The 23,535-nt window shown below is 38.5% G+C and overlaps 1 protein-coding gene across 1 annotated transcript; it reads left to right on the top strand.

Moving 5' to 3' along the window:
• The first annotated feature begins 8,885 nt into the window (after positions 1-8,885).
• On the top strand, positions 8,886-22,589 carry LIPC (lipase C, hepatic type). The gene is made up of 8 exons (XM_062501703.1): positions 8,886-9,101; positions 10,435-10,614; positions 13,079-13,196; positions 13,943-14,176; positions 15,575-15,817; positions 19,327-19,447; positions 20,137-20,355; positions 22,496-22,589. Exons 1-8 carry the CDS (start codon positions 8,886-8,888, stop codon positions 22,587-22,589), a joined length of 1,425 nt encoding a protein of 474 aa, XP_062357687.1.
• The last annotated feature ends 946 nt before the right edge of the window (positions 22,590-23,535 follow it).

Here is a 23,535-nt window from a genome sequence, read left to right as displayed (position 1 = left end):
CCTGTCCACTCCTTCTTAGTGCAAATTATTGGGAGATACTTTTTGGAATTCCAAATAATACTTGCAGATCATACATTGATATTCCCAATTGTTTGGCAATAGGCTTAGCACAATAGGTTTAGTTATGTGTGCTTTCAGATATTGTAAAAAACAAATACATTAACCATCATACTGTTGTTCATTTTGGAACACAGTGATTTTGTTCATCAATTTCTTTGTGTTCAAAATATGGAAAGCAACTTAAATCTTCCCAGTTTGGTTCACTTCAGTCCACAACTGCTAAAAAAACCCCATATAAATAAAAAATAATCCAGCTGAAAATGAATATTGAAATTTTTCCTTCACTGTGACATACTGTTGCAAAATTCAAACACCTAGGACTACTACAGGAACTGAAATAACAGATCTAACCAGAGACACCCTAAAAATCTGGTCAGAGAGATATCAATACTGAATGGTCAAGAAAAAAAAATCAAATTTATCTTGAAAATTAGTGGTTGACTTATGCCTTGAAGCATTTTGAAAGATATCCAACCTACTGCAGCTGTTCAGTTCACATGCCCTTCATCTGCATTAAGAACCATGCTCTGGGCCTGGAAAAAGTGTTCAGCAATGCACAGATGCACCGCAAAGATTTAGAAATTGGATATTTTATGTATATGGTCTCTGAATATTAAACATTGAATTTTTTAAGACAAATTCCCAAAGTAATGTTTCATTCATAATGAGGGGAATATCATATGCTTTATCCAGTGCATTGTAAGCATAGTAGTATTTATAAACAGGATTTAATAATCACATATATACATATTTTTAAATATACATATTTCTATGTGTGTGTGCACTTTGCACAACACTATGTGAGATAATTATATAAAATACTTAGCTAAAATGGACAACTATGGACCAAATGATATTCTAACATAGCATTATACTATTACAAAGAACTACTTTGCTGCCATCTAATACAGATTTACTGCTACTGATTTCCAGAGGTTTTGGTCCCAGAACACCTTAAAAACCTTCAAAATTACCAGAAAACAAAACAAGTATTTTTTCTCTGCCCCTCTCAAATTTGGAATTCTGCACCCAAACCCCAAGTACTGCCAGAGGCTCAGAAACTGAATTTTCCCTGTCACTGCAGTAACAGGTTAAAATTGCAGCACTGCATGCCCTTGCAGTGCTGCCAAGAGGCAGCTTTATTTCACTTGAAATTGAGATTTAAGGCTTTGAGTGAGACACAAATCACATGTCTAGCCATCTAACTCACTGGACCTTAGCATCATGACTTTTAAAAAGCAGGTTTTATCATTTTATACATATTCTCCGTATGACTGGAATCATGATGTGTAAAGGTATCTGGCATTAGGGGTAAAAAGGATAAAACTACTATTAAAAGTTTTCTATGCTGTTAATACTTCTAGTAACATTTTGCATTGTAGTATGTGGATAGTATCAAGTATTCCACTAAATGGTATCTTCTGTAATAGTTTTCACAGGACTCCTGCAAAGAGCTCAGCAACAACCTTGCCAATTTTAATAATGGCTCACCCCAAACTTAGAGATAGAAATCTTTATAGGACACCATTGCAAGGCCCCTTTTACTAAAAGAGGAAGTTTTACTAGAGGGCTAAACAAATGAACTTCAGAAATTCTTTGTGAACGTTGGCACAAGTGATGGCAATTGTTATACTCTGGTCTCTGTTCATCTATACAAGAAAAATTGTAACAAAAATTACATGACAGCATTAATAAAAGTTCTAAGACCAGTTCTGTACACAGAATGTACTTAAAATACATCCCCAGTTATTCTTCTTCTTAAATTCTTCTTCCTCTTAAAGAGTTTAATTTTAAAACAATTTCATTCAGTATTTGATAAAATTCTAATTTCAAGACAGAATTGCATGGAAATAACTTTTGTAAACAGTGTGCACTGCAGAGGTTTTAGAAGAAATATCTACAGGCATCCACTGTAAAAGATCTGTTTAGAGAAATTCCAAAGGATACACTGAAAATGATCAAAACCTTTTAATACTGTATCAGTGAAACCATCAAACTCTTGCTTAGATGAACACACCAAGTGATTGTCGAAGCAAAAGTGTTTTTCTGCTGGAAAAACAGGATTTCCTCTCAGTTATTTTAGCTTAACTAAGGCTTTCAGACAAAAACAATAAAACAAAACAACTATATTATTTTAAAAAATAATTATTAAAAAAATCAAATGACACAATGGAAAAAATAGGAACTTATTGGAGAGGCAAGAGAAAATGAGACAAGAAGAAAGGGAGAACAGGGAGATTAAAGCAAAATAGAGTTCCCAAGAATACACCCTTTAAAATTCTCCCAGTATTTACTCTAAGACACAGTTTTCTTGGAAGCAGAAAAATTTTAAGGGACTAGATCCCAAGTCACCACTCAGACTGCGACTTTTAGATGCTTAGTCCTATTCCCTGAATGGAACAAAGGCCACTTTGGTAGCCTGAGATTTAATTATACTCAATCCAGGCAGATTCCCCCAGAAAACAAGGATTGAGTATCCACTTTCCCTTTTTTTTGCCTGCCTCCCTTCCACTGCATCACTCAATCATCTTCCAGGCCCTACTGACTTCTCATTTTCCCCACTGCCTTTCTGCAAACTGAGACAGTAATTTGTCTCTTATGAACACCAGAAGTCTACCAAGTATAAATAGTCAAAAGGGGAGTTTGGTGGGATAGCCACTACCAAAAATTCATAAGCAAGAAATAAACAAATAAGTAAATAAACCCACAATTCACTAACTTTATGCAGACAGACACATGACTGCTGTACACCCACCACCCTCAGCCTGGCTCTGCCTTTCAGGGAATAAATCTATTATCCAGCAGTCTGTCCTGGAGGTTCGTCCCATGGCCCAGTAAGTGAGTTTTACCCAGCAATGCCTTCCCGTGCTAATATTCTAAAGATGCTGATGTTTCCCTCTTCTCGTTCTTCTGGTTTTGTTTGGTGTTTTTCTGAACTTCAAACACATGTTCTCGGTGCATATATTTACCTTCTCCTCATACTAGGGAATGCTGTGATCCAGAAGTAGTGCTGCATTTCTGACATAGCACATTGGCACCAGAAAAATGATTTGCAGGATCACAACAAAGACAGTAACGCCATAAGAAGAAAATTAATTCCCATTTCCAGCTTAGCTACCCTAAAATACAACTCAAAAAACGTCTTACCTATTGCAAGACACTCTATTTTTTAAAATCAAAATTTACACCTGTCATGAGAGTATCAGCATATGGGAAATGGTTCCAAGGGATAAGCACATAAGTAATGGAGTAGTTCTCCTGGTCCCTTGGAAAGAAAACTGAGAAAAACAATGTTCTAAATGATGATGTTATAAGCAAATACACACACAGTTTTGAATCCTTTCATCTAGATTTCCTGATTACCTCTTGTTCATCTCTTCCAGGGTAAAAGTGGACTTGACTTTTTAAGAGCTGAGCAGGATAATATCTTCATATCCCAAGAACATTTTCCTGCCCAAACCAGATAAAAAGCCAAAACTTTACCAGCAATAAATTGCAGTAGTACTGTCTGGATGGTTTGGAAACCAGGACACAGAGAAGACATTCAGTATGAAAGGTGCAATTTTATGTGCTCCCCTTTTGGATTTCCCAACAGAGGGTTAAAAGTGTGTTATCAGAGGGCTAACAACAGTTAGGTAATCATCTCTACTCTCCCTCTGTGGCTGTTTGGGTACAAACTACACTCATGGCGAGTTTAACTCACCTTTGGCATGCCTGCATGTACACAGGACAAGAGAAACAAGAAATGACAGCTCAGAATACTTTTCAGATAGAGAATCTAATTATTAATCTAATACCTAGTCATATCTAATCTCATCGTTCATTTAAACTTGAAGAGATAGGGAAGCTTTTTTCAAAATGTCTTTTTCTAAACAGACCTGCTAATGTTTAATCCAATTGTCATAGCTTTCTCTTGCTTACTTGCTTTTTTTCCCCACTCATTCTTTGCTAAGTGATACCTACTTTTCATTTGGCAATGTGAGCAAGTTAAGGAGAGTGAAAACACAAAGGAACTACATGAGGATATGAAAAATTTTAAGCACAACAGACCTTAGTTTTGGCTGTTTTATCTTACCTGGGACTCTGAAACAATCAAAAAGCCCTAGGATCCCCTCTCCCCATCCCACTCCAAAAACAAAACTACATGTTTTAGAGTTCTCCCCTAAGAGATGGGATTATGAAGTATTAGTTTATGACATCCAAAAGCCTTGAAGTGACAGGAACACGAAAATCAAGTAAATAGAAAAGCTCTACAGGAAGTATTTTTCAAAATGAGAAACTTGAACACTGCCAGGACATTAGCTCTTCTTTTAAGTGATGAAAAAAAATCTTGCCATTGGAAATGAGGGGATCTGTGATATTCCACTTTCTATGGCACAAACAAAAATCATTAACACATCACTGCCTTCGCTCAATTTCGCAACAGAATTCTCTGATTCTGAGGAATTGTTGTGCCACTTCTTTCTCCAGTATGTTGGATACTGGTGACACTGAAATATGATTACACTACGTAAGTACTCTTGGAAACATTTCCCTGTAAGCAGGAAAAGCCACCCAAAAGATGCAGGAGGTTTATCAGGGCTCAGAAAAATCCACTTGCAACCATGAAGGGAAGATGCTGCTGGGGTCACAAGGCAGCCAGAACCTGGAAACAGCGGCATGTGTTCACATGCTGACCTGTTTTTTGTGTATCCTTAACATACCAACAGCCCAGATTTCAACTTCTGTTCAGATTTACTTAATTAAATTTTCAATTGTCTAAGAATTAGGTGAGAGCATTGAAATACCCTCTTCAACCCAAGTTCCATGACAGGAAGAAGGATGCTGAACATTATTTTTCTTAAGCGGAAAAGCTGCTTTCCTTACTTGGAAATGTCAATTTTACTCAAACTTTTTATGCTGTACTGTAAGATGAATTTAAAGTGTATGACTTAGCAAATACTAAAATTTTGCTCTTAACATTAGATAATTCTACTATACTTCATCCTCATTACTTCACATGTTTAGGCAATTTTTGTGCTATGAAGCAGATATTTTGTAACTGTATTTTTCTATCTATTCAGATATGATACATAAATATATTTAGGCTGTGGATCTCTCCCTCAGAAAAGCATAGGATATTTATAGTTTAAAAACCTGGACAGCACCTAGTCCTTTGTCTAGTTTCTAGTAGAGTTTTCATTAACAAGTTTAAAGCAGTGCTACCACATTTGGAAACTTCAGAAGGGACTCCAAAATCCTATATTTAGGAATGCTTTCTTATCTTTCGGGGTGATTCAATCCAAGTCAGTCTCCTGGATTAACCTGCTTTTTTTTGTTCAACTGGGAATCTGTCTTCATTTTACTTTTCAATAAGAAAACATGATTATCTCGGGTCAAATCTAAAAATGCTCAGGTTTGTCTGCCCAAAACTAACTCCAAAACATTTTACAAGAATCTGCAATGAGGTGTTTACAAACCCAGCCTCTGGTCTTTACTGCACCTCACAGAAATATTGTTACTACAAAGTAAAGGCGAAGGGCTGAACCTCCTTTGGGGTCTCAAGAGTTCACAGGAACTTTTCTTGCTCATGATTACTGTGCTGCTCTGCAGGAAGGTAATTTATGGAAGCACATAGATCAGTGTGGCCACACTGCATTGTCTTTGCTGAAAAAAGTCAGGTCAGAGGAGGTTCTTCTGAGAAAAAGGAAATTAAGTCAGCAACCTGCTCACCTCGTATTTTTCCAAAGCAAAACTCTTTGGAGGCTCAGAGATCTCTGCACACTTAACTGTAATGAAAAAAAATCTTCAGCAGTTGAATTGCGTTGTTTTAGCAAACTGACCTATGAAACTTCCCAGTTCCCTGTGGCCACGTTGCTGAGTCACTCGTATGACATTTTCAGCAAGAGTCTGCTGTAGAAGCCAGGCTCTTCAGATACTATTTCCTTCTCCAAGTCATTACACAGATTAACAGATTGAAGTAGTTCCTTGTTGAACAACACATCTGATCCTACAGGAACTTTTAACTTTTGACAGCCAAGAAGTTCAAGCAGTATTTTTAATCCACTTTCCCAGATTTACCAGCAAAACAATGTTCAGCCATGAGAGCACCGCAGCACTTTCCAGCCAGCATCTAAAGAAAAGTGGTTTTTATCAGACTTGTTTTCTGTAGTATGTACAAACAGTACAGAGTGACAAAGCTCCTTTGCATTGCACAAACACTGAGAGAGCAAAAAGAAAATGAAAACAAGGCATTCAACAAAGAAAGGATGTGTACAATGGAACAGGCACAAGCTACTTTTTTGTTTGTTTTTCTTTTTGTGCTAAAAATAGAACACAATGCTTATTTTTGTGTAGAGACTAATCATCAAAGGCTGAATAAACCAGACGTTAAGAATATCAACATCATTAAAGTTCTTTTTAATTTTCAGTTCTTTATGTAGGTTCACCCTTTCCTGGTATTACTTAGTTCAGAAACTAAGTCACCTGCAAGAGAAAAAAAAATCCAACAGAAATTCTCTAAAGTGGACATTGCAAGACAGCAGTGATCAGACTTAGTCCTGTGACAGTTAAAAGCATCTTGAAAGGAAAATGTGAGACACTGAAGCTATGAATTTTATCAACCAAACTGTCTGCAACTTTGAACTTTTTAAATTCCAACTCTTGTACAAGACTGAATAAATTTCTTCAATAACATTTCCCAGCTGTGAAACATAACATCTCCTGTTCACTGGAATGAACAATAATTAGCAACAAATAGAAAACAGTGCACATCCAGTGCAGGTCAGTTTAGGAGTTCTCTTGCCAGAACTGCCACACACTTAAACAAATTAAGTATACTGTTTCATCATGTCTTATCATTACACTGAAATTAAACCTTGAATAATGTTTGTAACAGGAAACTGATGTGGCAAAAACACAGTCTGACCTAAACCCAGTACACTTCCACACTGGGGTTCTTTGCATTGTGCATCACAAGAACTCCAGGACAGATTTACAGATACAATACAGAAATTAATAGACTATGTATGATTTTAGGTATTTTCTAAAAATATCTACAGAGTTTCAATGTAAAAAGAAAATCAACCAAGAAACAAGAAATGTGTTGCCTTAGAAGAAAAAAAATATAATCTTTCTGATATCAGTGTTTTATTAAGGAACTTTTATGCAAGAAAAATAAGAACTAAAATTTAATTAATTTCAGTGCTGCTACAACACAGAAAATTTTAATTTCTCATTGAATAAAATATTTGACTTTCACCTCCAGAAATATTTCATTACTTGTTAATTAAAACAAAAGTCTCCTCCCTGACCATTTCAGTGGTGCTAGTGAGCAGCTGTTGCAAATGCAGTATATGGAACTGGTAGCACCTGAACCATCAATTTCATTTGAAATGAAACTACCAGTACCATTTCTCTGATACATTCACTGCCAAACATTTACAGACTTCTTGCAAAGTGCCAACAATATCCCCACATCTTTCTCACAGATGTGTCTGGCAACAAGAGCTACGCACACTGTTCTGGATGTGGTTAACAATGACATCCTCTCTTCCTACCAAAACCATCTACCTAAATGCATCTTGGAATTATATTTTCCTTTCTCACAGTCAAATGGTAGCAGTGACTCATGGGCAATTTTGTTGTTGATTACTTCAGTCAATTTTTTTAATCTTTGTGTCACTTCCAATTTATGAGTCTCATTTATAGAGAAATTCCTATCAACTGTTAAGTCCCTGCACTTCATAGTAGGAGATTTCTACCAGTTTCTCTTGCTATATTTTCAAGTTGTCATCTAGCTCTTAATGTTTAATGGTTTGGTCTTCTCCGTATTAGCAAGGGCCTCACATGTTTTGTCAGCCTTGTACCTTTCCTGCTGCTTCTTTAATGGAAATATTAAAACAAGAGTAGCCAAAAAAGTGTCCCCAAGGAACTCCATTAATAAAATCCCTCAAATCTACATGTTGCCCTCCAATACCAGAAACTGTAACTTCTTTCTTATCTAGTTCATCACATCTTTTCCACTAAACCCCATTTTTTCTAGTTTAAGTAATATTTATTATATAGAATTCTTGCAGCTAAATAAATATTGTAAAGTCTCACTAGAAAGGCTTGCGTGTCACAAGGTGCTATTTGTAAGCTTCTGCTTTATTTTACTGTCTTTTTCTGTAAATGTTCTATATTTTGTTTTTTCCTTCTAAGCTCATGATGTCATAAGACCACAATTCACACTGCCCCCACTTTCTTACGTGACAGACATTTCTGAAAATGCTGTCCTAAATGCAGCAAGCTATTTTACCTAAAAACAAAATCATCAAAAAATATTACAACTAAAAGGAAAACACTTCACCTTGCCTTTTCAGAGGGAAAAAACCACATTATGATGTGGTCTATTAGTTTAAAGCAATCACCCAGGTCTCTAAGCAGTTATAACCCTGAATAAAAATGGTTATTTTAGTGTAATGATGCTTATTCAGCAATTACTAGCAAATGCACATTAGTAGAAATGCTCTGCAGAGTTAGGAGCATCTGAATATTCCTGTCTGTGCATGGTCAAGTCATAACACCTGTACTGTGATCTTACAAAGCTCATGCATTTATAAAGGCCCGTGGCAATCAGATCACTATTCCTGTGTAACTGTTATTGTTAACACAGAGGGACTCAGAGGCACATCTCGACCATCTCAGACTTTGAAAGAGATCACTTTTTTGACCCAAAATGTACACCTTAGCCCCAGCTGGAACAAGCAACAATTATATATAGGAAGAGTTTCAAGCTTACTCTTTTACTGTTTTACAGAATGTGTTGCACTAGTCTCACTTCAGGTTTTCAATTCCTTCCTATTATGACTGTTGTCACAAATTTCATTTCAGAGGAACTGGGATCACAGAGTGAACACACTACAACAAAGAAAAATCAGCAAAACTTAGAAACCAGATTTCGACTCTATACAGATACACCTGAAGGCAGCTGTCAGATTTTTGTTAATCAGTTGGAGACTCTTGACAAATGCAGTTTCAATGCCTCTCTTCCTCTGGTGATGATAGTCCATGGCTGGTCGGTATGAACTCACATTTTATTTTTAATTCATATTACATCTGATTTGATATACTTTTCTTCTCATTATGCTACAGAAGGAACTTCAGAAGTAAGGTTGTGATACAAAGATGATACATTTCACTGGCAGCTATCATGGCTAGAAAAAATACAAAGTGGATATTCCCAACAGATTCTGAAGGAACAGTCTATGAGCAATTTTTCACATGGGACTCCCATGCCAAGGATTAAATTCAGCCCTAGTTTAAAGCCAGCAGAGCTTGAAGAAGTAGCTGAATTAATGTGCTGTGCCCTGGAGAGCTGAATAACAGTTTCATTTCTCTGATATGTTCACTGCCAGATATTTACAGACTTCTTGAAAAGTACCCACAATGTCCCCACATCTTTCTCACAGATAAACCTTTAAAAAGAACTTCTCCACAAGCCCCTTCAGTTGAAAGCAAAGCCTTCAACATTAATGAATTATCACTGAACTTCTTCCAATTAAACTGTAAAAACCCAATTCACCATAAAAAAAAAACTTTCTCAAAAGCATGCCAACACTAAGGGTGACTTTTCATCAGCTTCTCAAAGAAAAATTTGTTCAAAACCTACATACTCCTCAAACCACAGGCCAGAAGCTGCTGCCATTGAAGTTCACCATTCACATTAACTTAATCTGCAGAGGTGTTGGGCCCTTAGAATGTGTGTGGAAACCCAGACCTGAGACTGCCAAATTCTAATACACTAGAAGAGACAAGGTTATTTTATCAATTGAGGAAATACATACCACTAGAATAAGAATTAAATCTGCTAGATTCTAGTCCATCAAATCAGAAACATGCTTTGATGCAAGAAAATGGTAACCAGGGATTCAAAAAAGAATGACTCAAACCAAGCAGATTTCAAAATGAAATGGCTAGAGATGACAAATGCCTTCTGGTCTGCAGTCCTCCAGCTTCCCTTCTCCAATTCTTTTAGCTTATACTTACAGGGATAGCTGCTCTTGAATGAAATCAGACATTTCCTGGGCATTTCTGACTGTCTTTTTAACCAGTACTACCAGTTGACAAAGTATTTGGGGACATAATTTTCACTTATAAGAGTTCTTATTATAAAACATACACTATTATACTCTTATTATACTGACTCTTAATCTTTTTGGTCCATCAAAATCTAAAGATTCTCAGCACTGAAGAAAGCTGAAGCCCCTAAAATCTAGTTATCAGCATTAACCCCCTCCCTGCTCATACTATAGCTTTTGTTTCCTTATGTTTTTCACAACAAATATTTGGCAGAGACTGCTTTCCCATAACAATTGTTTTCTTGTTGTTCGGGGTTTTCTTTAATTATAACAGGTGGATGGGATATTAGAAAGCTGGATTTGGAAAATGGCAGCAGCTCTGAAGTCTCAGCATAACCAAATGAACGTGATCATTGCAGACTGGCTCACACTGGCTCACCAGCATTATCCCATTGCAGTACAGAACACACGCACCACAGGACAGGAGATAGCACAGTTCCTGGAGTGGCTGGAGGTGAGAACTCCCACACCAACATGTTTCTCTGGAAAAGATGTGTTTACTTGTTCTTATACTTCCACAACCCTTCTGAAAGACAATGCTTGCTAGTGCTTTCATTTCACTCACTCACTTTTCTTTAATGAAGTGCACATTTTTCTTCCATAAACTTTCATATGACTTTGTAAAACTTTTGTCATGCGAGACGAAAAAGCAAGTAGTCTTGTTTATGAAAATATTTTTATATATCTTTAGAGGTGAGACAGTTTCCTGAAACTTAGACTTTTCCATTAGCATGTGTGCAGGCAGCTGACACCATTACACACGTAGAAAACAGGCAGACATCATCATTTGCAAGACATTAGTACAGGAAAATGAGTTTATGTTATGTGTGCTCAACTTCTTCTTTTAATGCAGAACTCAATCCCGACACCGTGACTGATTTTTGCTGCAGTTTCCCAAAGATTAGGATAAAATAATGGCTCAGAGGTCTAGAATGTAAGGAGAGACCTTTCAAGGGGACTGTCATGCTTCACAAAGCAGATGACATGGAGGCAGCAGTGAGTACAGAGCCACACTAATGCAGTGACTATTTATCAAAACTCCTGCTACATGGGAAGCAGTGGCCACGGCTGGATTGAAAAGGCTGCAGCCAAGTCTGCAGAGGATCACTGGTCTCCAGCACAATTTAAGAAAAGGCAGCAAACAAACAGTAGTGGGAATCACTCCTACAAACCAGGAACTCTAAGCAACTCTTTTAGTATCAATCTCTAATATTAAGCTACTTAACTTGAAGCAAAATTATATTTCTTTACCTGACAATGAATTTTTGAATACATTACTTTATATATGGTGAGGCCTAAGTTGGAAGAGAAATGTACTGCAAGGCTGAAAGGTTTGCAGTAAATACCATTAAAGGCCTAAGCAAGAATGGCAGAGCTAGAAGCTGTCAGATACCACACCTAGTTAGGGACAACAGGCACAAAAGACAAGGCAGGAAAGTCAGAGTCACCATTTTTCATTGTGATATTAGAAGAAACCTCAGCTCTTTGTCAAATATAGTTAAGTTGCTGGAGCCTAAAGTAATTTTTTGAGAGCTATTTAATTATTGAATTATTTAAATGGTGGGCTATGATCAGTTATCAGGAGTACACATCACATTGTCAACAATAAAGATATTCTGTGATTTCTCTAGTGTCAACAAACAAATCAAAGCTTGAATAAATTACTCCTTTTTCCAGTATTGTAGGTAGTTACTCTTGTACCATGATGTGTTCCAGAATTTAAATACACCATAGATTTTCACAGCACTGAGTGTGTCTAAACAGTAAATGTTCCTTGTATTGAGAAGCACCCCTCCAGAGTTTAACAGCTACAACCCTTTCATTCCAGCTCCCACAACTATCTTTCTGCTATGCTTCTGTCTGCTTACAGGCAGATAATTATTTCAAAGATTCTCAATGGATGTAACAAAACCTGCAGTGCCATGCAACATTTTAATAAAGAATAAACAACAAGTAATTGTTAGTACTCTTGTTCCAAGGACTGATAGGGCATGATCAGTAACAGCCTCAATAGCATCTACTTCAGCATCATTAGACAAGAAAATTGGTCAGATCTTGTGATTTCTAAGAGCTGGCCCTCTCACAAGAAGTCTGCCAAGTACCACCTCCTCTTCAGAAGAGATTGGTTTTGAGACTGCAACGCCACTCCACTGGGACAGGCAACATCCACAATGAAATTAAAAGTGAGGTTTGTCTTTCCTGCAAGCAAAATATGCCACATTTTTCTTTACCAGCCAGAAAAACTTTGAGCCTTGCAGCTCAGGTGAAATGCTTAAGATGTATCTAGCATTGATTAGGTAGAAAGAAGTGCAATTCTACTTCAATAGGTTTGTTACAATCAGACATACAACTTTGTACAAGAGCTATCATTGCTGTATCATTTAACATGTCTGATCAATATTTTGATCCCTTTAGTTTGGCTTCTGCCAGTATCTCACGCAATAAAAAAACAAAAAACAAAACAAAACAAAAAAATACCCCAACAAACAAACAAACAAACAAACAAACAAAAAACAAGGCACCTTTATAGAGGAGTGTTTTACCTCGAAGTTAAAGAACAGATATCCATTTCATAATCATAGGAAGCCAAATGCTGCAGACAAAAGGCTGTGAACATCTGCATCAAATGACTGTTGCAACAAACAGCAACAAAAATTCCACTGTGTTGATGGGTTTCCTGTGCATAGAAGATAACTGGTAGCACCCAAATACTGGGCATTTTTCTGCTGCATGAAAAAGAAGCAAGAAATAGCACTCAGTCAATAGAAATGTACTGCATGATTCATGCACCTCATTCGACCACCATCAACATACAAATTTCTTGTATCATAATTCACAGTATTCCTAGCTTGCAATAGATATTTCACTGTTTACTTTTCACATTTCTTCATCTAAATCAAGTTGCCACTATGTTCCAGGAATCCATTCAATTTTCCAGAAGCAATGCTCATCTAATTGGGTACAGCCTAGGAGCTCATGTTTCAGGATTTGCTGGAAGTTTTATCAATGGTACAAAAAAGATTGGAAGAATTACAGGTAAAAGACTTTTATCTTTAAGTAAACTAACAGTCAACTGAATCAAGTTATGAAGATATTTGACATATCAATATCATATTGAGAATTACCTGTTGAATAGCAATATTCAGCACAGTTTAAAAGTTTCATCTCAATGGTTTAGAAATTAGATTTAGAAAACTTAATGAAAATATTTTTGAATATTAGGTCTCATAGCATTTCTATCTTTGATCCTTCCTAGCTTGGTCCAAATTATGACATATGGAATACACAAACATGAGGACTAGAAATCATAAACCAAAGCCTCAAGCTGCATGTTGCTTAAATTAGAGCTTTTAAGCAGTAAGTGGAGCTTCAGAAAGTTTCAGGTCCCAAATGTGGGTTAAAAGTCAACCTTGTTGTGGGACTGGTATGTTCCAGAGAGCCTCTGAAACACACAACCACTAGAGTTTGAAAGAACAAAATTACATAAAGGTCCCTCAAGTGACGCTGGCAGCACGCACAGTTTGTCTCTGACAAACACGTCTGTCCCTGGGCCTGTGTCCTTGTGCAGGTCCCAGGTAGTGTTTGTTACAGCACCCGTGTTTGCTTCAGGTGTAACCATGGGGACATGTAACCTGCGGGACAAGCGCTCTCATTGTTTCTATCAAAGAAAGACCTTGTAAAGTACCAGGTGCTGCGTGTTTTCAGACATTTATAACATTCTTACAGCAGTACAACAGTCCTTCTGCAGTATATGACAATGGGATTATTTGCATTTATTGCAGGCCTTGACCCTGCTGGCCCCTTGTTTGAAGGGATGTCACCAACAGACCGTTTATCTCCGGATGATGCAAACTTTGTAGATGCAATTCATACCTTCACTAAACAGCACATGGGCCTTAGTGTCGGCATCAAGCAGCCTGTGGCTCATTTTGACTTTTATCCCAATGGAGGCACCTTCCAGCCTGGCTGTCACATCTTGCATGTGTACAACCACATTGCACAATTCGGGATCGCTGGTAAGAATCATTGGCACAGAGTGGGAGGCAGTGGGGCAGCTGCACTGAGTCTGTCTGTAACTTTGCATCTAAGTATTATTATTATTATTATTATTATTATTGTTGTTGTTGTTGTTGTTGTTATTATTATCACCCCTTATATGCAAGGTATTTTCTTTTTTAGAGATCATTTATCTGATTTTTACATGTCTTGAGTTCATATTGGTTTTACCGACTCCAGTAAGGAATTGAGCTGCCTAGCATTCCTGAAAATGAGGCCATGAACATCCTGCTGTCAAGCACCTCTGAATAATTTAATGGTATTTGTTTCAGCAGTAGGGGAGATGAGAAAATTTATTCTAATTAAATCAGATTTATCTAGTGAGCCATTAATTATTTCAAATCAAATGAAACACAGGTTCTGTACTACTCACCTCCTCGGTTCACCTTTTTCCAACTCCATGTCCTTAAGCAGCAGAGATTACACTCTCTCTAGGACCTGACTGCCAGTGTTCCAGGCTAGCTGTTATTTATAGAAGCTTACTTCCAATGTACCTAAACATAAACGTATAGAGAAACTGGTGCAAGATACTGAAAAGGCTCCTGATGTGCAGTGACAACAAGAAGTGTTCACTGGAAACCCCCAAAGAGCCCTGCTCACCCAGCACATGGCATTGCAGAATATTTCTCAACTACCATCACACAACACCTAAATCTGGGCCTTACTTGTTAAAAGATAAATCGTGACAAACTTGAAACTAAGCATCAGCTTGAAGCTTATCAATGGATAAGTCCGTTGTGATATATCCTATTTGCACAAAATAATTTTCATAATTTGATGGCACTTAAAGGACAAAAAGATACTTCTCATAATAGCAGACCTATTTAATATTTTTACTGTGTTCAAATAGAATTTTTGCTCCTTTTTTCCAAGTAGTACCTGCAAGAAAAATTCAATTCAACATATGTAATAGAGACAAAATATGGTATTGCTGCCTAAGCATCCAAAATCCAAGAGTGTTCAGCAATTCAGAAGGAGACTGCTGCCTTTAATGTGGCATGATCTGAAAGTCTGCACATCAACTCACGTTGTATTTTCTACTGACAAAAACTGCCAGAACAATGAAATCAAGGTTCATATATTTACAGTCTGATACAGTTAGGATAGAGAAGTTAAAGAAAAAAATTATTTAAGTTTATTATCATGGAAGTTCAACCATTCTATTTTTTAATGATCCTAGAAGTAAAATTGCAATGATCTATGATTTCTGAGGCAAAACCATGATGCAAAGGGTAGGGGTGTGTGGGGGTAAACAAGAACATAGGTTTATAGTTTATATTTGGCTACAGTATTTCTCTGCAGTTGAAAAGGCAAAACGAAACAAAGGCATGTAGAATTTTGTCGTTGCATTTTTTCAGGCATCACTCAAACTGTGAAATGTGCCCATGAGAGGTCAGTTCATTTGTTCATCGACTCTCTGCTGCACAAGGACAAGCAAAGCACAGCTTACTGGTGCAACGACATCAACACTTTCAACAAAGGACTGTGCCTCAGCTGTAAGAAGAACCGGTGTAACACCCTGGGCTACAACATCAGGGAGGAAAGGCTGCCCAAAAGCAGACGACTTTTCCTGAAAACAAGAGCATATATGCCCTTCAAAGGTTTGTGGGAATACTTTTTACAGTGTCCAGATAGATTACAAAGTGGAAGACTGAGCGTAAGCTTTGTGATCCTATTTCCTCATTCATTAAAGCTTATAAAATCTGGGAGAATAATCAATTTGCTGAGACAAGTGAGAATCCCAGTAGGCCATCTTGATGTCCTTTCATCAAGTTCCTGGCTCTCATATTTCTGTGGGAAAAAGCACACTGCATGCTTGCCCCGGGCGAGCTGTGGAGCCAAGGGCTTGCAGATGCCCGGGGTCCTGATCTGCAGGACTTTCCTACAACTGGACTGTACAGGTTTGTTGCAACATACTCAGGCATACAGCCAAGCCAAAAAAAGCAGCGTAATTACTTTGGGAGGCCTATAAAACATCCTGTTCCGCATTTGCCCAAATTTTATCTACAATTAAGACTATGAAATTACATATCAATTACTACTTTCCAAACAATGGACAGACAAAAGAATAGCACGGACTTGCAAGGCTGAACTGTAACACTACAATTAAGATTGGCACTCTGGCTTTAGCTCTACCACATTACTTTATCGGGTCAGCGTGGATTTTTGGCTGCATGATCAGATAAAGAGGCCACGGCCTGACGGAGGACACGGGGCAATCCTACCAGTGTCCATTGCACTCAGCCGACAGAGCCCACTGCTTGCCACCTTTATTATGTACATTTTAAAGAGAGAACAAGCGGGACGATGTGGGCCAGTCCCCTTCCAGGGGCTGTCAGTGCTCCTGGCGCCCGGCTCTCCTCACCAGCTCCTTCCTCGGCTGCCGTGAGGCGTGTGGGGAGCAGCGAGCGGCAGGGCAGGGCCGGGCAGGGCAGGGCAGGGCCGGGCAGGGCAGGGCTGGGCAGGGCAGGGCAGGGCTGGGCAGGGCAGGGCAGGGCAGGGCAGGGCAGGGCAGGGCAGGGCCGGGCAGGGCAGGGCAGGGCCGGGCAGGGCAGGGCAGGGCTGGGCAGGGCAGGGCAGGGCTGGGCAGGGCCGGGCTGGGCCGGGCTGGGCAGGGCCAGGCTGCAGGCACGGCCCACACAAACACACCCCCACACACACCACCCCCCCACACACATACCCCACACCCCCCCGAAACACACCCACACACACCCCCCCACACACCCACACCCACACACACCCACACCCCCACACACACCCACACCCCCACACACACCCCCACACACACCCCCACACACCCACACCCCCACACACCCACACCCCCACACACACCCACACACACCCACACCCCCACACACACCCACACCCCCACACACCCACCCCCACACTCCCCTCAGCCGGAGGCGCTGCCTGCCCCCGGCCCATCCCCGGCACAGCCCCAGGAGTCCCGGGAGTCCCGCAGCGGCTCCCGGGGCTGTGCCGGGCCGGATCCTCCCTCGCTCCGGAGGGCTCTGCTCCCGCCCCGGGCCTTGGGGTTGGGAAGCGCTTCGCACCCCGGCACGAACACTGAAGGGATGACCAGAAAGGCTTTAAAAAGCTGCTTGCATTATACAGCTTGTCTCTCCTCAGTGACCGGGTACCAAAACAAAACCCAACAAAAATTCAGGTACTTTTAAAATAAATTTGTAAGTCTTCCACTAGCACAGCTGTGGAATATTCCAGAGGGATCTGCACAGCCCTGAATGATACTCAGAGCAGCTGAACCTGCTGGATTTCTTCTTAATACTGTTTAAATGGCTCAGGGATCTACTTGGAGTAGATTTAAAAACTCCAGAGGCTGTGTCTAGTTGCTGATGTTATCTCGCTCCAGCACAGCCAGGGTCAGGCTCTCACCGAGTCAGAGAGTGAGCGGCTCTGGGGATGTGCTGCCTGCAGCTCCCACACCTGGGCATGGAAATGTCATCACTGAGTTGTGCTCCTCTCTGGATATGGAGCTAGTTTCAGCTTGGGGTAAAATATCTCTGTCCTACTGGCTTCGATTTCAATTAACATGTTGCTTTTTTATGCTTAGAACTGGCTTTGCATAAAAAACCCCATCCTTGGCATGTATGTGGATAAAAGTACCCCAGACAATGATCTCTTTTCACAAAAGTTCCCAAAGTGGCAACTGTAGGAAGGTGCTTACAAAGTCATCTTTGTAATCTTTTAAAAGAAAAAAAACTGTTTGGAGATCATGTGAGAAGAACAAATGGAAGAAATTTGAGAAACTCAACATTACACTTCACAATCCTCAGTGTCTTCACAAGATCTAACATTTAATTTTCAAGTTAATGACATTATATTCTGGAGCATACATCAATCCAGCTCAAACAAAACCCCCAGTTTGTTACACAGAAGTTAACATTTATAATAAAGCTGTCATGGGACCCTGAGTTTTTATATGATTTTTCCTTAAAGTAAGCACCATAATCACAGTAAAACCTTAGGCTGTATCAGATCATATACTGAAAAATCAGTTTTTACATAGGGAGAAAACCCAGAGAAAGAGAAATTAGTTATAAAAGTGAACTGCAAACAACCCTCTCTGCCTTTGCACTCATCAGGTTTGCAGCACAGAATCAGTCATTTTGTTTTCTACCAAGGGATACATTTTCAAAAGAACATACAATGTTCACTAGCATACAACAACTATAAAACAACGAAAGGATATAGCTGTTCCAGGAAATACTTTCCATCATAAGCACTCTGAGCAGGGGGAAAAAAAAAGTGCATATGCATAAAAAGATGATTCCATTAGCAGTATAGGGAGCAGTGAAGAAGCAAAGACTGAAGTGGGTAAAGAGGCTCCATCTAAATCAGTTTAGTCTAGAAGGTTGCTGGAAGAATGAGCAGATAGAAAAGTTCTGGACATTCAAATGTAGCTGACAGTATCTGTATGTGCATGCTCAAAATGTATATTGTTGGGGTTTTCTTTTTCATAATTTACAAAATATTAAACTGATTACTTCTTGGGCGTTTTTCATGCTGACAGTACTCAGCTCACACTTCCCTGAACAGTGTTGTTCTAGAAACTCCCCAGACCTTAAAGCATTAATGAGATTGTTAACAGATGTGTGTTAAGCACAACGTATCATTATGCAATCAAGGAAAGTTTGTGAATCATGTGTTTTGCAGGGCAGTTTTCCAGTTGATCAGAGAAACAGCCTGACCACATTGCATAAGGTCTTTGATCTGAATCATACAACTCCAGTCATGCCCAGTCACAAGGTTACTAGATAGAGGGCTTGCCAGAAATTCTGACAATTAGACTTCAGAAAAGCTAAAATATTTCCCATGGAAGAATATTTTATCCCAAAAAGAAACTCAACACTGATTACTTTTTTCTCCATCCTATAAATAAAGCAACAGGGCCTCAAATGCTAACAGATTACACAGCACAGCAACAACCAGAAAAGATGACAATGTTTAAATTTCAACAAATTAATTTAAAAAATAAAATTGAATAACCATCAATGTTCTGCTCTGAAAGGCAAAATTATTTTGCTTCAGACACCTGTTGATTCTTCGACCATTCATTTTGCCACTTTTTACAAATTCTTCCTTCCTACAGTGTATCATTATCAGTTCAAGATCCACATCATCAATGAAATCCAAGGCAAGCCAATAGACCCAGCTTTCACCATGTCTCTGGCAGGGACTAAGAAGGATGCTAAAAACCTGCACATCCCACTGTGAGTATTATGACACATATAATTGTGCATGTGACAAAAGATGTCAATTTGTAATATCATATCACGTTGATAATCATGCTATGAGGGAAACGGTTTAGTACAGCTAAGAGAACACAAACTGGAAATTGTCTTCACTCATCCCTGAAAGTCTCAAGTTCTTACAATGATGATACAGTTTGTGCATTCAAAAAGTGTTAGAAAACAAAGCAAATTTGGAAATTTTTCTGTCTTACTTTGGTCCATCCCATGGCTAAGACAGGGAGGTGTAATCAATTAAAACACAAATGAAAAAAATCAGCTGTAATTAAGACCAAGAATTTTGGATATTTATCAAGATGGACACTATCTGTATTAACGAAAGCAAAGGCAAGAGTGTGGGTCAGCATTTGCTTTAGCAGGCTGAAGTTGTAACATAGATACTTCTATGGGACACCTTTTCTTTTGCTGTCAGAAATCACTACTGCTTTATCAGCTGTTCAAGCTTCAGCCACTTCTGCTTCTTTCCTAGCATGTTGTCATATTTCATCACTTTTTTTCACCTGGAGGAAGAACATTCTTGAGACATTCATGTTTCGTCCTGAGGAAGGAAACATAGTCCTTTCTCTGGTTGTCAGGGGAAAATAATCCTATTTTTTTCACTTTAATTCATAATAATTAAGACAGCATTATTCTCATCTTGTTTTCTGTAGAGTTGAAGGTATTATGGGGAATAAAACCTACACCTTTCTCATCACCCTGGATACTGATATCGGTGACCTCATAATGATCAAGTTCAAATGGGAAGGAACTCCAGTTTGGGAAAACATCTGGGACACATTTCAAACCATAATACCATGGACAAAAGGCACCCATCGACCAGGACTTATAGTTAACACAATAAGAGTGAAAGCAGGGGAAACACAGCAAAAGTAAGTGTAATGAGACTCAGTAACCCCACTGGTGTTTGGCACTCAGGTTATCCCAGTTCAAATACAAGCATCTGAGCCCCAGCAGTCCTACCAACAGATGTAATTGCCTCACTCCATAAGGACCACATGAAATTTTCAATGAAGCAAGATACTGTGCAAGATAAATAATGATTCAAATGTTAACATCATGAACTATTCAGATTCCTACTGACAAAAAACATGCCAAATCTTAATTATTTGACGTTCAATACCTATTTCCTAGAGAAACTCGGCATCACCATTCTTGAAAATACTCATCAGAAGGATCATGTGCTCTACTACGCAGTCCTCTGATTATTTTGGGTGTTCTTCTTTCCCATGTTTATTGCTTTGAAACTGCACCACCAAGTCTGAGCAGCCTTGTTCTCTACATACAGCAATGCTAACAACTCATTTGAAACTGCCTACTATACAGAGAAATTTCTGCCAGAAGACAGAACAAAAAATAATCCTTTGAGAAATTTTAACTGAGCAGTTTAATTAAGGCTAATGAGAAAAGCATGCCTTACCTTGAGAGCTCAGTCTTAGAAGGCAATTTTTCCTTGGTACATTCCCTTTCTTAACCACCACAAGTGGTGCAAACCTCCTGCAGAACAACTCTTACTGGCAGACCTGCATCTCCTTAATATTGACACAAAAAACAAATTAGACAATTTAAAGAGACATTTCACAGGACAATCTGTGTGTGCTGGTGGGCAGAGGAAGGATCATATTCTCGCAGGTTGAATCCTCCTAAAAATGTATTTTTCGTAACCTGGCATTAAAATAAAAGGAGTTTCTCTAACATCTCCTGCTATTTTAAAAGCCACGACCCAAAATCAGTACTGACCTAGCTTGCAAAGCAAATTAAAGCAAAGCATACATTGCAAACTAGGGAGCACTGTTTAGGTGCAGGTGCCTGTTCCTTGAGATAAAAGGTGTGAAGGTGAGAAGTCATTTTCCTAATCAGGAAGCTCTTGTTCAATGCAGCTGTGCCAGAAACTTGGCTCAAGCCAATTACAGCTGATGTACTACTTTCCTTATCTAGGAAATTATTAAGTGAGTGGGGCACTTACACTGACAAAAATAATGCTGGTATCTGCAGGTACCTAATGCTTCTTAGAAGTTGTTTTTTTTTTGCTGCAAGTGGAAGCACTTTGTGCCAAGCTTTTACTGAATGCTGATTATGTGCTGGGTTTAGTTCTTTGCAATCTGGGCAGTCACATTTAGTTGTCACTGAAATACTGTATTAATGCTGGGGGGGGGGGGGGGGGGGGGGGAATGAAAGATTATTAGGTGGTTCTAAAAGGAGAAACAAAGGACACTCAAGGAAAAGTGTTTTCTTCAAAGAAAAAACGGATGTAGAATTCTGCCTTCCTCAGAAGACCAAACATCGTGTATTGCAGAATTAGCAATTTTGGAAATTCAGTAATTAAAAAAGGCACAAAATGTATTTTGACTTCTCTTGTGCTTTCTCAAACATTTGAACAATTGACAGTATTTTATCTCTGGGCATCTCTACCTCTAGATGTTTGTGATCTTTGCACACATGATGAAAGTTGCTTTGTTAGATTATCTAATGGCAAAGACTTGAGATGTAACAGCATATACTTAAAAATCAGTTAACAGACCATTATGAACAATAAAATACCAGATTCCAACATTTGGTTTAAAATATTTCTGCAGCATATGCAGTTGCTGATGTTAGCATCCTACAATCAGCTATCCTACATAGCTGATTTTTAGCAACCTCCCAGCTAAATACCAATATTCCAGCAGCCCAAACAGGGCAACCGTGGTGGTAACAGCAAGAGTTGGAACAATGCCAGTGCCCCAGTGACACTAAAGGCCAGGTGACTGTGAGGATGTGCTGTGGAGAACATGCACAGTGACACCAGGGAGACAGAGGCACAATGCACTCACTACCCAGCAGCTGCCTGCTCCTCTTCTCCTCTGTACCTACAGTCTGGCAGGCACATAAAACCCTTTCTTCACAATCCTATAAAAACAGAAACGTACCTTCCTGTAAAAGACATGATAAAGAACTGGCTGAAGAATAGGAGATTCTAACTAAAATTATGCTTTCTAACCATTATGTTCTCATGCTGTCTTTTCTTTCCAGAAATACATTTTGCCCTCAAAGCATTGACAACATTCACCTTCATCCATCCCAAGAGAAGACATTTGTGAGGTGTGAAGATCTCTTCCAGAAATAAAACAGAAAATGACCAAGAACACAAAAAGGCAACTCCCTGCCAAAATATTCAAACTAGGCTACATCTAGTAAAATGTTTTAAAAAATCACAGCATCAAATATCCTAGCAGTGTCAGAGATGGTGAAAAAATACATTAAGAGATTTAATTTTTGTCATCTGACAGTAAGCTGAAATATACACTTTGTTATCTAGGACCATACTCTGAAAATTATCAGTGAGCAGCTTCATCAAGGCAACTATCAATTTTCAACTGTTTAAAATCTGAAAAAAAATCAGCTCACCAGAAATAAAAATATTATTTGACAAAATGGCTTCAGTAAGCCTTTGAAAAACTTAATTTTGTTGGATGTAAGGGGAAAAAAGAAACTTTGTTTTCCGGTAAATACTATGAAACATTAATAGCTACAACTCTCAGTTAAAACTTTGCTAAATTATTTCCTAATGAAGGGAAAGTTAAATAGTTCAGAAAAGAAAATACTACCAAATAGACATAAAAATAGAAAATGCTGTAACAACCAGACTGAAACCCGAATAATAGTACAATCTAAAAATTCTATAATAAACCTTGTTCTCTTTGAAAATGCTTTGCTATTTAACTATTTTAATTAAAGAACTGATTTAAATTACTAGCAATTTAATTATCTGAATGATGCTTAATATACTACACAAAATTTCAGCACAACTAAGTTCAGTTAGTTTTTGCATTTAAATCATATTTATCCATTCAGGTAAGGTCTGAGATTTTTCAATTCTAAATCTCTCTGTACCAGATTTTGGCATGACTTGAAACTGCCAGAATAAATGAAAATGATTAAACTTTCAAACAGCTTCAGAGCATGAAAACAAATTTTGTAAGGTCAAACATATAGAATTCCCTTGTTTCCTATGTCAGAATATAAACAACAAAAAGAAACATTGTCTCAGGTTGTTTTTATTCTATGGTTTG

Source organism: Cinclus cinclus, chromosome 13 (genome assembly GCF_963662255.1).
Source record: "Cinclus cinclus chromosome 13, bCinCin1.1, whole genome shotgun sequence".
In the NCBI taxonomy this organism is placed as follows: Eukaryota; Metazoa; Chordata; class Aves; order Passeriformes; family Cinclidae; genus Cinclus; species Cinclus cinclus.
The sequence above is the reverse complement of the archived record's forward strand: the minus strand, read 5'-3'. Positions and strand labels throughout refer to the sequence as shown.